The 16,689-nt window shown below is 38.8% G+C and overlaps 1 protein-coding gene across 2 annotated transcripts in view; it reads left to right on the forward strand.

The window, feature by feature from the left end:
- Positions 1-16,689, forward strand: part of LOC148189619 (uncharacterized) — a 135,078-nt gene that overhangs the window by 72,798 nt on the left and 45,591 nt on the right. The window contains exons 4-5 of one of the 2 annotated variants that reach the window (XM_088078153.1): positions 794-999; positions 9,414-9,670. In XM_088078153.1, the coding sequence (XP_087934279.1) occupies positions 794-999; positions 9,414-9,624 (417 nt within the window). In that variant the 3' untranslated portion in view covers positions 9,625-9,670. Of the gene's footprint in view, positions 1-793; positions 1,000-9,413; positions 15,609-16,689 lie in introns of those variants that run through there. The other variant, XM_088078152.1, reaches the window with a different exon arrangement.

Below are 16,689 nucleotides of genomic sequence, written 5' to 3' on the forward strand. Positions count from 1 at the left end.
GCGTCGCTTTTTAGCGTCAGATGTACGACAGCATGTTGGGTTTTTTCTGCCTGAGAGAGCTGTGGACGGAGGCTTCGTGTTTTTGGGTTGTCTGTCCGTCTGCGCGTTCTTACATCCCATTCTCGGGAACACAATATCTCAAAGTCATTATCTTAGACTCCAGGATGAACTGATTAGCTTTTGGGGGCCATAGGTCAGAGGTCAAGGTCACTGTCTCATTGTCATGAACACAATATCTGAAGAACACCTTCAGGGACTTTCTCAAAATTGGCACAGAGGTCCAAGGATTTAATGACTTTTCAAGGATTTTAAGACTTTTCAAGGATTTTATGACATTTCTTGGATTTAGTGATGTTTCTAGGATTTTAGGACATTTTTAGAGTTTTAGGACGTTTGTAGGATTTTGGTATGTTTCTAGACTATCAAGGCTTTCTAGGGTTTTAGGACATTTCTCAGATATTAGGACATTTTCAAGATTTAAGGACATTTCAGTTCTGAAATTTTAGGACATTTCTAAGATTGGGCATTTTGAGGATGGAAGACGTGGATGGACGCTGTAACTGCATCTTGACTCATTCGTGGAGTCATAAAACTGCATGGTGGTATTTCTAGCTTTGATACGGTACAAAAACGCAGTAAAACCATAAAGACAGAGAGACTTTAGCTCAAAACTCATAACAGTTGTTTCATAGTTGAATTTCTTAATGTTATTGTGACCAATGTCCTGCTGAAGGATCATTTTGACTGATGAGACTGTGATGTCACATGACTTCCTGTCCCCTCTCCTGTCCAGTACCAGCTCCAGAGGAGTTCTCCGTGGCGGTCGGTGAGCTTCCAGTGGCAAACGTGGCTCGTGCTGATCACCGTGTTGGCGCTGCTGGCTCTGGTGCCGTACGCCGTTTACTGCATGATGACGGCCTTCACCGACCCTCCTCCTCCCAGCACCTTTAGAGTGGCGGCTGTGTCTTTCGGTCTGTTGACAGAGATCCTGCTGATCAAGTGAGTACTTCATTTTGTTACTCCGTCTCATATCCGCGCTTTTTTAGATCCAGAGTGCCCTTGCTGTGAACTTCGTATTAGGTGACAAAAAGTCGGAACATTAATGATTAAAATGGGTTTTCATCTGCCAAATACAAACAGTATTTTTCAAGTAACATTTCACTTTTATGCAAGTTTCAAAACAAAAAGCGGCGAGCGTTGGTGTCATCCAAATAATCATCTCTTAAAAACACGCCGTTGTCCGACCTCGAGCCCCCCCACCCTCCTCTTGTTTTCACTTCTGCTTCTCTCCCATTTTGATATTGCTAATTGGAATGATGCCTGCGGTACTGTAAACCATTAGTAAATGAACCGTCTGTTTTTATCAACATGCAGCTTGTAAATAATGCATTAGATTCCTGGCATAAACAATATCTACTCTGTGATTAGAAAGCAACATATGGCGGACACTGTAATCAGATTACAAATACAGGTTATGTAATCTGTAATTGCTCGATCAGGCTGTACATTTCTGAAGAATATCTACAGCTGAGATCCTCGACTGGCAACCGGCAGTTGATCAACAAGCTCTATTTTGATGCTGTTTTTTGCACCTTATGTGAACTAAAAGTACAAAAATGTTTCCCTGTGTCAATCACTTTATTTTTATTGTGAATTAGAAAATGTTTGGGGGTTTACTCGGCACCCTATCAGGGGCCAGAGTTGGCCCTCGAGCCAAAGAGTTATATCAGAACAGTCCGACGAGTGTGTTTAAAGATAATGTGACATATTGACTCTCCGTAATGAACTGAATGCTGGATTCAGACGTGCGCTGCTGCTTATTAACATTCACTGTAAAATACGATGCGAGTGGTGGAATCGATGCAGGTCTCCTCTCTGCTTTTCGTGACAGTAGCAGAATTAAAACTTTGTGTTCGGCATCTGTCCTTCCTCCAGTATTTGTCTTAACTTAAATAAGAGGCTGTTTGTAATTAACTCAACAAGCTCGTAACTTTTTCCCCCCATTAAGTGCCTTTGTAAGGAATGTGGCTAGCGAGCTGGTAATTAATAAATATGGTTGCGCTGGTAATGTGCTTCTGCATCATTATGTTGCTGAAGCCCTTCTCCACGCTCGTAATGAGCTGTAATTTTATGACAGGAAATTGGTTTGTTTACAACACGTTCAGCAGCCTCAGACGAGCTGCGTTCTCGGCAGATCTCGTCTGCAGGTATTTGCTCATTGTTTGAAGTTGAAAGGGGTTCAAATATGTTGTCATGCTAACAGTTAAAATACTAACACTTTGTTAACGTGCATGAATCATTCAGAATAACTTCATTACACTTTTATGTTGTTTTTGAAGCTTCAAAGCTTCAAATTAATACAGAAGAAAAACATTCCTCAGATTGTAGGTACTGTACGTTATCATCGTTCGCTCTACCTGCATCTGTCTGATTACAGGCTGAGTTTGGTGCTTTCCAACCTGGACCCTATTTTTACCTTTTTTTTTCTGTCGAAGTGACTAATGGAACAACAACTTTTTAAAACAGAGAGAGAGCGCTGCAGCCATTGTGACGAAACAGGCTGCGATGTAACCGCATTATGAATGTACGTCTGCTAAAAGTGTTTGTTTTTGTCACCGAGAGGCTCAGATTATTATTCTAAGTGTCTGAAAGCATTATTGTAGGATTATATAGGATTCTTACAGAGATAAGCCTTTTTGTTTAACTAGAAACAGCGCCAAAAATAATCTCCAAACCCACCTATATGTATATTTATACATATATATATATATATATTTGAATATACAGTCATTTTAGCGTGCATAGAGGCAGCATATTTTCATTTCCAGCTGAGAGTTTACGTCAACCAAACCCCTGAATAATATTACCAGATTCTGTTTCTGTGAGAGTGAACTCTGGGTTTTATTTTTTAATTAACATTGTTAAGGCAGCTTTTACTGGGAGCTGAATAATCTGCGGGGGTCTCTTCCTCTCCAAAAAATGATCCGCTCATCTTTCTCAGAGTTATGTGATGCAGTAACAGCTCTTGCAGCTCCTGCTGCATCATGAAGGAGCCAGTTCCTCCTGACAAGCACATACACAGCATCATGTGACCTAGAAAAGACTAAAAAAGTGTTTCCGTTGCAGTTTTGCAGAATATGGCTTTTTTGAATCACCTGAAATACCGCCTCATATGAGTGTAAAAACTTTTTTGTGATAAATGGGAGTTTTTTATATTTTGCATGTCTTCATTAGGTGTATTTTATATTGGCATTTTCAGTCGTGCGGTTTGCGGGTTAATGGAAACCCACCTCGTGTTTGTCCACTCTGGGATGCTGTAGAAACATGTTGGTGCATCATGGCTCTACGTGATATAAACGGCTCATTTTAATGTTCACACAAACACAATGATTCTTATTTTCAGCTGATTATATGCTTAAGAAAACCGACTAACTGTATTTTATTCCGTCTCCGTCTGTAAATCCTCCACGCTGGAGCTTTAACGCGCAGCCCGGGACTCTGGAGGTATCCCCCTGCACCAAACAGGTTTCCTGTCCACTGATGCTCGCATTATTACTGGTCTAACTGGAAGGGTGGTGGGCGCCCTGATTAGGATTGGTGGGCCTCACATATCCGTGCCCCGTGGTGCTTGTGCTGCCTGAGATGTGCCAGCCTCCTGCTGCCCCCTGTCAGGGAGCATCTCAGTCACCGTTCGCCCCGAGGCAGGAGGTCCTTCTGAGGAGCGACCCCCCTCATCTGTCAGCCGCCACGCGGCCTGCTCGCCGTTCAAACCGAGACGAGACCATGAACCAGTAAACAGTTCAGAACGACCTTTTGTTGTGTTGTGAGTTCATGTGTTCATTTACACTGACTCATGATGAAATGGTGAAAAAAGAGATGCTTGTTTATTGGCAGGCGGCTTAAAACATCGTTTTTTTCCCCTCGCTGTGTCTCCTGCTGCGGTCATGTGACGCCTGAAGGTCGTCGTTTCTGAAGCCGTTCTTCTGACTTTGTTGCGTTCGTGCGCTTTGAGGTCGTAAAGCAGGAACAACATGGAAGCTACAAAGAAGATGTTACGTTTAAAAAAAGCTGAAAGCTGATGTAGTTTATTTATATGTTTATATATTATTATATTTTTAAGTATTTCATATTTTATATACTAATTTACATATATTGATTTATTTTTTTATATTTTTATTTATGATATATTTAATCTAGGTCACTCCACATAGACAGCAGTTAGCATTAATACCATATTACACTTTAAATGTGATCAAACATTGATATTTAATACGAGAAGTAATAAAAAATGTTTCTGACCATTGACCAAACATTGACTTTTGCTGCCATTTTCATGCATTTATGACGTCACGCAGATTCTGAGATTATTTAAACAGCTTTGTTTTCTTGGTCTAATTGATGGAGTTTCCTTCATTTTATTGCAGGATGTCGACATAAAGTGACGGAAAATTGGCATTTATTTCAGTACGGCCGCGTGGCTGTTCAGACTGAGGAGGCTTTTAAAAACTCAGATCTGATTTAGGGCCACATATGAAAGCGGCCTGCAGGGTGAACGTAGTGTAACGTTAAAAAGGAAAAGGACGCGTTCTTACAATTGTAGAGACGTTTTCTCTTTCTTTTTTAAGGTGCTAAAAGCTGCAGATGAATGTAGAAGAAGATGTGCATCATTTGTTTTTTCCCACAAACTTCTCACTTCCGTCTCCTTTCAACATTTCGGACCTCCAGAATAATCGTTTTGTTGCCCCCCCCCGCGCTGCCGGTCTGTTATTGGACACATTCACAGAGTCACATGACATTTGTCAGACTTGAACGGCCTCTCAGAAGGCTGTCACACAATATGCGCCCTCTCCTTCCTCTACTGTCACGGCGAGAGTCGTGGCGCGGAGACGGCGCCCTGACCACGCAGCTCCGCACTGTGAATTTTTATATGCCATTGCCTGGAGGTTAGAAACTCTCATTATGCCGTGTTAGATTTATTAAAATAGATTATGGAAATGTTAATTAAGTCATTAATTACATTATTTAAGCAGCATTGACAGATAAGGGAGTGTGTGTGTATGTGAGTGTGTGTGGGGGGGGGTGTCGAGCTCCCTGGGTGGTTTAAAAGGATGTGATTGGTGACAAGGGACACTGTGGAGACGGCGTCTAACCGCCAGCGCTGACATGATACAAAGTGGCCTACGCTGCTCTCTCACCTCACGCTACTGTCGACAGCAGTTTGCAGAGCTGCCCGAGGACGAGCCGCTCTTCGCCCTTTTGCAGATAAAAGTGTACACAAGAGGACAAATGCACTCTTTTTGATGCAGCGACACATAAGTTCAGAGGAGTCTGGGCACAGAGAGAGTTAGTGCTGAACAGGGCTCCTGGAAAAGTCATGGGCTTTGCAAATAGCCATTTCCAGGCCTGGGAAGGGTTTGGAAAACTAAATACACCTTGAAAGTTTTCATGAATGATGGTATTTTGTTTTACAAACCTGTAAAATCTAACCTGTGTTCAACGACCATCAGAGTTTTCAAAATCAAAAAGATTTTTTTTTGGTCTGGATTGCATGTTTCCCAACATTTAAATTCAAATATAAACAAATATTTAAATTCAGTTCAATTTGTTTTGAATGGCCGATGAATTTGAATTTGTTGGGGTTCTTTTATTTTGTCTTTAAAAATCACTAAACAATTTTAAAGGAAAAATTGCTTTATTTCTTTACAATTGTCTCAATACATTTACCAAAAAAAGTTGCTGACTAGTTTTTTCTTTTGTTTTTTTTTTTAATTAGAAAAATAAATAAAATCAGAATTTTCTCTTTAAATCAACAAAATTATCAAGAGAAGCAAAAATGCCATTTCTGTGTCTGTAAAAATATATATTATAAACGTGCCCACGGATTGGGAAAGCATGTTTTCTTTCTCTTCTGACGTGCCTCCCCGTTTTTGCACCACCCTTTCCACTTTCATAAATAATCAACAGTCCCTAAGTTATATTTAGATATTCAGTTGTAATCATGTTCTGAATCCATTATTTTTTAAACGGCTATTATTTAGTAATGATAAAGAACTTTACGGAGTATTGACGGTCGTTCCAGGGAATGTGCGGTCTTTAAACTTTGCCTTAAAGTCCTGGAAAAGTCCTGGAATTGTATAGTTAAAACATGTATGAACCCTGGCTCAGACACATTTACATTTTGCTTCGTTCGAGCATTCGGACGAAGCATTTGTTGTGACATTTGAGCAAAGGCCTCAAACCATATTTCCAAGCTGTTCCCGAGGAAAACACAACGGCACAATTGTAAGATGAATTGCCCAGGAGTTGATACTATGGACTCTCTTATCTGTTGACAGTTTAGTTACCACGAAGCACAAGAAATGTGTTTTCCAATTCTCCCAGAATTGAGCTTTTCTTTGTCCCATCAAACCTATATTAAGGGAGGGAAAATTGCTCTGATCCCACTTGATAAGAACAAATGATAGATGTTGTAAACAAGCAGAATGCTTCAGTTCTGATCTGAGGCATTGATTCGCCTCCGCAGCCAATTACTGTGTGGACTGAGGTTATGCATCCAGTCAATCTGCCGGCAGACGCGTTTTTTTGTTTTCTGTCCGGTCTATTACTTTGCACCAAACAGTTCACAAAGATGTTAAACTGTTCTGTTTTTTTTCAATCATCCTTTTTCATTGTTTTCTGTTTACAGCAGCGAGAAACATGTCAAATACAGATTCATGTACACATAATGAAAGATGACAAGATCGTAACAGTATATTAAAGAACAAATTATTAATAAACAAGAAAGAAGATGACATTAAAAAAAAATAACTTGATGAAAAACAAATATCCCTGTGATCCAGCCCCACCATCAATTTGCCTAAAGAGGATAAAAACACTGTACATACTGTAAGTATAAAGCAACTTAAAGGCACATTTATCAAAGCATTAAAAAAAATTATATTTAATTAAGAAAAAAAAGAAAAATACATAATTTTGAAAAATAAATTTAAAAAAAATAAAGGAAATTTCTATAAAAAAAAAAACTTGAACAAAAAAATTAAATATCGTACAGAATCAATATGAAGTAAATATGGTTGCCACAAGACTATTCAGGAGACAATATTTGTATTTACTTTCACCTCTCTTTAACCCAAACATAATTTAAACAAATAAACAAATGAAATGAATTTTTTTTTAAAAAATGAAATAAAAAGAGATAAAATTTTGAAAATTAAATGAATAAAGAAATTAATAAAATAAAATTAAAATATGCGAAACAACCTAATTCAAACACAAATATTATACTGGATCAGTATGAATAAATAACAGTTGCAAAAAAACAACAACCCAAAAACCAAAACATAAACCGCCTGTCTGAACTGCTGGTCTGTGTCTGTACATTTTTGAGGAGTCAAGCTTGACGAAGACGTCCAGGTTATTGTCTGTCTCGTGACAATGTTAAACTGTCGAATTATAAATGTTTATTAACTGCTGGAGTTAAACCATAAGCGCCGGTCCTGGTTCCTCGGGTCCTCCGTCTGGTTGCCAGGCAGCACTGGAAGGTGTGTGTGCTGATATTAAGTGGCTTCTGATTGTAGGAAATGATACCGTGCAGGCTGTCCGACCAGCTCGGAGTCAAGCTACCGTGATTAGCTCCTCCGTCAGTCACATGACCCTCGGGATAACTAATTCACGGCTGCGATGGTTCAGTATGCAGCAACATGAGGAATCACATAATAGCACTTAACCCCCACGAGAATAAAATCTGCATATTCTTCCAGCGTGAGTTTGCTGTAGACGAAACACACTGAGCCTTTTGAGAGGTTATTTGGTTTTTTAACCGTTTTATTTTTTGCATTATAGTTATTTTGATGTGTATAAAACCTTTAGCACCTTCAGAACAAAATGCATGTAAATGTAAACTTCTTATAATACACAGCAGATAGAACATTTTCAACATAATTACCGCAATAAATGTTGAATAAGTTACATTTGTTACGCTATTATGTAGCGTATACACTGACACTGTTTCTTTTTGGGATGATAATTAATCAACAATCGATTAATTGGTTAAGAATTTAATCAAACATGCGACATTTAATCGATCAGGCGATAGACTGTGCAATGCTGTCAGAGTACGTGCAATATGTTGCCTTGAGCTTTAAATGAGGAAAAAACACATTTCATATTGTTTGAAAGAAGCAAAGTTCTCGTGTTTTATTTTGTCTTTTTCTTTTTGAAAAATAATTGATTGAAGAATCGATTGTTAATTTTATAAATAATCGATTTAGGAAAGTGCTTACAATTTGCAACCCTATTTGCAAATTGCCTTTTAAGGAAATTTGTTTAAATTTGACACAAACATTTAATTTACTTTAGAATTTGGCGTTTAAAGGTCAAGGTCATTGTGACCTTGCATCTGTCTCATTGTTGTGAAAGCAACAGCTGATAACAACCTTCCGGGAGTTTCCTTCCATTCTGCACAAACATCCACTTGGACTTAAAAATGAACCGATGAGATTCTGGCGGTCAAAGGTCAAAGGTCACGGTGACCTCATACAGCATATTTTTGATCATTGGTCAGAATTTAAGAACCATCTTGAAACTGTGCTGATTGTGGAGATCTTCTGTGTTTACAGACATGGACGTGGACTTTGAGTGTTTCATTTGTTTTTATATTGTTTGTTTTGGACTTTAATATTTTGATTTCGTGTCTTTGCTCCGTGTTGTTTGTCTGTAACTTTTGAAAAAGAAATTTTTAATCTCAAAAGGTTTTTTTTGGTTGAATGAATGTTAAATAAGAATAAAGCTTGAATGGTGCGCAGCGCCTTACAGCTGACATGGCGCTAATTCTAGTTTTCAAAAACTTCAAGTTACAACAAAATAAAAATAAGAGACTGCGTGAAGCGCAAAATTCATAACAGCCGTCGCGTAACTGAATACATTTGAGCTGTAATCGCAGCCGTATCGTGTTTAACGATACTCTCATCACATCGCTCAAAGACCTCACTGGACCATCTTTTCAGAAAAGAAAGAAGATGACGACAACGTTTCTTGCAGCAGCAACATTTAAAGCGACTCATTTGGGGCAAACCGCCAACACGGCAGACACGGACGCAAATCATCATGTAAGTTGTCATTGTTCAGTGATATTTTTCACGCGGTTGGTCACGTTTTTTTACGTGCATGAAAGAACACGGTGGCGGTGCACAGGGTGAAGTCTCTCTGAATGTGGTTTGTAGTTTCATCTCAGCAGATCGACGTCAGAAACATCGACTGTCCCTCGTTTTAAAAGCCGAAAGTGTCGCTGCGGTCAGATTCTCTTAGCAAAGCTGCTGTGTTTTCTTGATGTGTTCTTCTTCGTAAAATCGATGAGGAAAAGTGTTTTTTCGGGTTGCTCTGCTGTCTCCTAATGTCTGGACTTGTTTTCCCAGGTGTCTGTGCAGCTACCTCGGCAGTCGTTACCGGCGGGCTGAGCAGAGCTCCTTCACGGTCCGGCCCAGAGGCGTCGACGAGGACGGAGCGAGCGCAGCCCGCCGGGATCGCTCTGAGGCCTCGGCGGCGGGTCACGCTCCACCGGCGGCCTCGCTCAGTCACGACAGGAAGGAGGAAATGCTGAAGGGTGGACGCCTCGGCTTTTTCTGAGTTTACAGAGCGCAGCGTGAGAGTAAATCCTGTCGGTGTCACAGAGGTCAGTTTGTCGGAGCGGCATTTATGAGCAGGAGGCGTACAGTCATGGAAAACCTGGAAATGTCATGCAATTTACAAAGAGAAATTTCCAGGCCTGGAAAAGTTTTAGAAAACTAAATATACCAGTCATGGAAATCTTTTTCACAAACCTGTATAATATTTTTTAAATGATTTTTGAAGAAAAGATCTTTTGTCCAAAAAGTTTAAAAAAAAAATATTCTGCCTGTGATAAATGGTATCATTTTTGTACGTGTTCTTTAAAAATCACCCCCAAAAAAGAAAAGGAAATAATTACATAAATTCCCAAAATGTTTTCCCTTACAAAATTGCTAAATTTTAAAGAAAAATAAAATTGACAAAATGTTTTCTTCAAAAATTGCCAAAAAAAGCCAAGATCACCAAACATTTTTGAGAATAATTTTGTCAAAATGGTTTTTTTTAAAGATTGCCAAAAAAGCCTAAATCTTTTCTTGAAAACTGACCAGATATTTTTGAGGAACATAAAGTAGCTTGAATTTTTTTAATTTAAAAATTACCAAAAATAAAATAAAAAGCCCAAATGTTTCATTCAAAAATATCCCAAATATTTTATAGACAAAAATTGTCAAAATGGTTTTATTTTTCAAAAATCTGCAAAAAACTTTTAAGTAAACATATTTTCAAAATGTTTTCTTCAAAAATTGATGAAATTAAAAGAGCCAAAATGTTTTCTTTTCTAAAGAAAAGTTTTCGGTAAAAATGGTCTGTAAAATAAATACATAATACAGCATTTTAAAGTTGTAAAGACGCCATAACTCCACAGTCCATGAGTTATATTTAAATGTTTAATTCTATTCATTTTCTGAATTCATTATTCTCGTAAATAATATATATTTAAAGCCATTGTATATTAATGAAAAATAAGTGATACGGAGTATTGATGGTCATTTCAGAGAAAGTATGGTCTTGAAGTCATGGAAAAGTCCTGGAAATTTATTGTTAAAAATGTGCATTAACTCTTTATGAGATAATTCACTTTAAAATCTTTTTTTTCGGAGGTGTCAAATATTCTTGTTTCCTCCACTTTAAACACTTACACTCTTAATTCAGCGGCTACATTGTCACATTTTGCAAATTGATCATAAGGAAGCGAATGCACGCAGCGTGCATGAGTGCGTTCGGGCTCAGGGAGGAAAAAAAAGAGGCTGAAATCGCTCTCGTCCCTTAATGATGTCCACACAGAGACAATGGGGCGCCGCTCTGATTAGTGTCACCTGTCCTTGTGCATCTCATCAGCTCCATTATGGCTGCGGCTCCCATGCTTCTCCTGCTAATTGAATAGCCTGTGAAGTGGTGACGAGGACGGGGGCGAGAGCAACGTCTGTCCCGCTGCTGCTTCAGAAATGAGAGTGAAGCTTCCCAGCGAGACGCGGCTGTAGTTCTTAAAACAGGAACATTATCATACGGACAGAGGAAGCGCCAGCAAGCAGCCGTCCGCGGTTAATCCTCGTATGTTACCGTTTACGGTGAGCATCTCTGCGAGGTTTACAGGAAGCAGTTACACGTTTCTACAGTCAGTTTCTATAGAGACGGTGTTCCTGGTGGACGTTGTCACAATCGGGTTTCCATTAACCCTCAAACTGCACTGAAACTTCAAATACAAACATACAAAAAACAACAAAAAAAATCTCATTGTCAAATAGTTTTTAAGAAAAAAGAAATTACAAAAAAAATTAAACATCAGCAAAAATTTTAAGGAGAGACCGAGATCTTCTTCACTCTGATACGAGTCAAAAAAACTGCGGCGATATTAAATCGATGTTATTGAGCGGCTGCAATAGAAATAAACCTGCCGATGTTTTGAACATCTATCGCCATGGTTACTGTCATGACGAGAGGAAAGTCGTGATACAAATGCAGTCATCTCACAACTGTTTCAAATTTCAAAAATATCGCTTAAGTTTTACACAAATCTGTAAGGAAACCCGCCTGCTGACGTCCTCCAGTAGCTGCACATGGAAACTGAAGAGTGAGCGAAGCTTAAGTTGGAAATTTTAGAATTTATTTGCCTTTTCATCGAGTGAAATCTGTTTCTTAAAAATAGGAAACAGGAGCATGTAGCGTTAGGATGAGGCTGGCATTATTCTATTTTTTTATATTGTCAATAAATCCTACGAAAGTACGACGATGTCAGGTTAGCTGGTTTGTTTGTCTGAGGTTGTATCTTTGTTTCTGGGATTAACCTTCAAACACAGTAATGGAAACGAGGCAGGTTTGCGTTACAGCTTCTGTTATATGAAGTTTTGCTTTGTGAGGGAGTGTGTGTAAAACAAAAACTGTCAAACAACAAGCCCCGTGGCATCAAACCAGCTGAAAGGACGTCTTAATGAAAAGAAAGTGGCCTTTTGTACTGACACTGAATTCTCTGAAAATGAGACAAGTTAAGAGGAAAAATAAGATTGAAATGTTTAATAGATGACATGAAACGAGCAGGGGAGGCTTAAATGCGCTGGTGGGGGCGGCCGAAGAGCGGGAAGAATGCTCTGTGAGGAACAGCGAGGCCTTTGCTAATGAGCTAAATGTTTGTTACAGTAGGTTTGACTGTGTGAAGCCAAAAAAGGCCACTGGCCCAGACGGACCACAGGCACATGTCCTTAAAGACCCAATTAAAGGGAGTCTTTACAAGGTTATTCCAGTACTTGTTAAACACACGCACAGCGCCTAAACCAGCGAAACTCTCATTAAGTCTGAGCCCAAAAAGCCAAAAGCAAGAATGACTTTGGACCAATCGCCATCTCTGCCGTCTTCTGTAAAGCCACGGAGAGTTCTGCGACTCTGGACGCTCGTGAAGGGCCTGAGATTTACACACAGCAATTTCCAGGCCCAGAAAAGTTTTGGAAAGCTAGATATACCCCTAAGATTTGGATGTTTGGATCTGTTTTACAGTTTCTGGCTGTGATTAAAGTACATTTTAAGTACATAAATAAATAAATTGCAAAAAATGTTTTCCTGAAAAATCGCAAAAATATTTTAAGAAAAAAGATTTGCACCAGTTTTTTCTTTAAAAAAAACACAAAAGAAAGAAAAATTAGCCAAAACATCCTTTAAAATTGCAACAAAAAAAACCCTTAAAACACCAATATTTGTCTTTAAAAAATTGCACCAAAAAAATTATCAGCAAAAAAAAAGCCAAATTTTGCTTTAAAAAGAAAATACAAAAAAGTAGAAAAAATTGCAATTTTTGTCCTCAAAAAAATTACTAAAAGAATTTAAAGAAAAAAAGGCCCACATTTCTTAAGAAAACCTGCCTTTGGAGGAATGGTTTCTTTTAAAAATCTGTGGTGAAATAATTACAAAATACATCAATTTTAACCCTCCTCTTAAAAAAAAAACAAAAAAAAAAACGTCCCTCCTCAGTGCTTAAATGTTAAATTTTCCTCCCCCTTTTGGACCCCCGTCACTCTCATAAATAACAAACAGTCTCTAAGTTTAAATATTTAACATCTGTTGAAATGACCAAAACCAAAAAGGTCACAAGTATACCATTTTCTTCAAAAAAAGAAAGACTCATTTCCTGAAACAGTCGGGCACAGTTGTTTTCCACAAACATGGCTCCAAGTCAGTTCTTTCCTTTGGGACTATTTTCAGTCGTGGATTGATCCACATTTGGTGATGTGGTGAGTTTTTGGGGCAGCAGGACGGTGTAATGTGGGACTGAGTCAAAATAAACTCCAGCGTGTGTGTTCATGCTAATGAAGGAACAAGTCAACAATGTGCCTCGTTGTGTTTTTAATAGTTTTTTTGGCAACTCTGGAGCTCTGTGGCACGAGATATTTCAGGCTTTGGACACAGACAGTCGTTTCAGCAGCGCCGCTTCACGGCTGGCTTTGGTCTGTGGGATTTGTTGACGAGGAAAAATAGAGAATATCAGCAGCCTTATTCACAGAACAGTTAAAGGAAAATCTTTCATTTATTTTGCCAATATTTCTCATAACTTTTTCATTGTGACGTGAACAGCTGATGGCTCTCAAACACAAACCATCACATGTTTAAGATCTTTCTCAGATTTCAGGACGTTTCTCAGATTTCAGGACGTTTCTCAGATTTTAGGACATTTCTCAGATTTCAGGACATTTCTCAGATTTTAGGACTTTTCTCTGATTTTAGGACTTTTCTCTGATTTTAGGACATTTCTTAGATTTTAGGACGTTTCTCAGATTTTAGGACATTTCTCTGATTTCAGGACGTTTCTCAGATTTTAGGACATTTCTCAGATTTTAGGACTTTTCTCTGATTTTAGGACTTTTCTCTGATTTTAGGACATTTCTCAGATTTTAGGATGTTTCTCTGATTTTAGGACATTTCTCAGATTTTAGGACATTTCTCAGATTTCAGGACGTTTCTCAGATTTTAGGACATTTCTCAGATTTTAGGACATTTCTCAGATTTCAGGACGTTTCTCAGATTTTAGGACATTTCTCAGATTTTAGGACATTTCTCAGATTTCAGGACATTTCTCAGATTTTAGGACATTTCTCAGATTTTAGGACATTTCTCTGATTTTAGGACATTTCTCAGATTTTAGGATGTTTCTCTGATTTTAGGCTGTTTTCACATCATCTGCACCCTTCGTTAAGCGTTTACATCCCTCAGTTAAATGTTAAAATAACGAGCTCAGGGCAGAAAACTTTTTTTGGGATGGCACACCAAAACTAAAAGCCGTAACTGAATTTTACGAATTCTGTTTTGCTGTGTCGGTTATAGGATATATTGGATGGAGAATTTGGGAATTGCGCAATCAAATACTTTCTTATTTTACATTTAATGTAAAATTAAATTATCTGGTGTTCAAAGTAAAACCAGTTTGGGCATTTTAGGTCAATTCCAAACTTGAGTTCTTCCAAGAAAAATAAAATAAAACGTAAGAATATGGTCCAAAATGAAGACCCAAGCAAAAATGCAGTTAGGGAAAAAGGTTTTTCTTTCTTGCTTTGACACACAAGTTTAACGTGGCATAGTTTGCACTGTACATTCATGTTGCTTATAGTGTTGAAATACTTAGAAATAAAATCAGTCTTACGCCTCGTCGAGTGACGTGTGACTGAAAGTGTTGGACGTTATCTGCGGCTGTGCAGATATTCAACTTGCAGGTAACTTTTGCATGTGTTTTTTCCAAAGAATTATAATTTTTCATAGAGATCAAAGTCAATTTACATTTATATATTTTTTTTTAAAAACTTGTAAAGATAAAATTTAGAGTTCTAAAATAATCCTGTTTTAAAGGGGAACTTCACCACTTTTCAAACATGTATTCGTCAACAACAGACGCAGAAGCGCGTCTTTGTAGGCGTGAACGGCGCTGACCGAGCAGCGAGTTCCACTTTAATGCATCATGTTTATTAACACTTTAACATCCTGATCAGCGTCAGTTTTCTTGTGCTGCATTTGGTTTCATTTAAACCTTTTAAACCCCAAAAATTGGTTTGATTTCTTTTGGAAACATGGAAAAAAAAGTAAAAGGTAAAGTAAAAAAATTAGCTGGAGAGATTATTAAATATGATTTTAAAAACTGGAAAAAAAATGTCCAGAAATATATATTTTTCATTCTTATAATTATAGATTTAAAGTAATGTTTCAAAAAACAAAACATATTTTTATCATTTTTATTTTTGCCACTTTCTTCAGCTCACTTTTTTAAAATTATTTTTTACGTTAAGTACGTTTTTGCACCATTTCCTGTCAAGCTGATGATTGCCTTCTTCCCGTCATTTGAAAGACATCAAGCCAATTTGCAGGTTTCAAAGGGTTAAAAATGTCCTGTAAATAAAAGTAGGAAACTGTATTTTGTATGAAACTGTTTAATAACTGATTGTTGTGTTGCTGTAACAACTGTTGAAGCACTGTCTGGTTAAAAATGAAACTTTTGTAAGGGAACCAATAAAAACGGAGGCAGGCCTCGATCTGATGTGCACTCTGGTTAATTTTCAGGTCTATCTGCCTTTAAAGTCAGAGGAAAATACATAAGATATTTTCCACATTTGCAGAGGAAACCTTGAAGTGAAACAAGTCTTTTATTTTGATTGGATAAACATTGGCAGCTGTGGTGCGGGGCTGTGTCGTCGCTGCGTCTCCTGCCAGGCACGAGCTCTGCTGTTATCTGCATGTGCCCGAGGCACAGCTAATGTAAAAAGATCCTCCTCACTCTGCGAGCGCTGAGCTCTGCAGGCTTATCCTGCTCGGTCCCTCTCCGTTTCACCTCTCGGTCACAGCCAAGTGACTCTCGGCTGCGCACCGCCTCGGCTCGGGCCTTTCTGCAGACACAACAGTAGACGTGCAGCAGTATCTGGTGCTGCTGTATCTGTAAATGCCACAACAACAGGACTGCGGAGGCTTCCCGGTGTCCCCGCGCCTCTGTGGTTCCGGGGCTTAATGTGTGCGCGTGGGGCCAGATGGACACTTTCATGAGTGTATGAGTGTGGATTATTCTGCCGGCTACATCTGGGGCTCCACATGGTACAGCAGACTGCGGTAAGAGAGGCAGGTGGGCACGTAGGGAGGGCACCCCTCCAGCGGGCTCTCTTACATCCACACCCGCCGACGGGGCAGCGCCGCAAAAGGCAGACCGAAAGGTTACGAGACGATCCTGCTGAACAAACGCTCCTCTGAATCCTGCAAACATCAAGTACTCCTCTGTCCTGTGACAGCTTACAGCAGTGTTACTTAACTTATGGCCCACAAGCCAAATCTGGCCCCTGACAGGGTGCCATGTGGCCCCAAAACTCTTCTGTAATTCACAAGAAAAAAACAGCGATTTACACTGGGAACAGGTTTTGTACTTTTAGTGTACATAAGGTGCCAGAGTCCATAAAACAGCATCGACAGAGATCCTAGCTAAGCCCCAGGGTCCTAAAATCCTAAAAATGACCCAAAATCCCAGAAACATCCTAAATCCCTGCAAATGTCCTAAAACCTTGGAATAGTCCTAAAATTCCACAAATGTCCTAAAATCCTAAAAATGTCCTTAAATCCAAGAAATGTAAA

This window comes from Plectropomus leopardus, chromosome 5 (genome assembly GCF_026936395.1).
Source record: "Plectropomus leopardus strain MGB_pleo_1.0 chromosome 5, ASM2693639v1, whole genome shotgun sequence".
In the NCBI taxonomy this organism is placed as follows: domain Eukaryota; kingdom Metazoa; phylum Chordata; class Actinopteri; order Perciformes; family Serranidae; genus Plectropomus; species Plectropomus leopardus.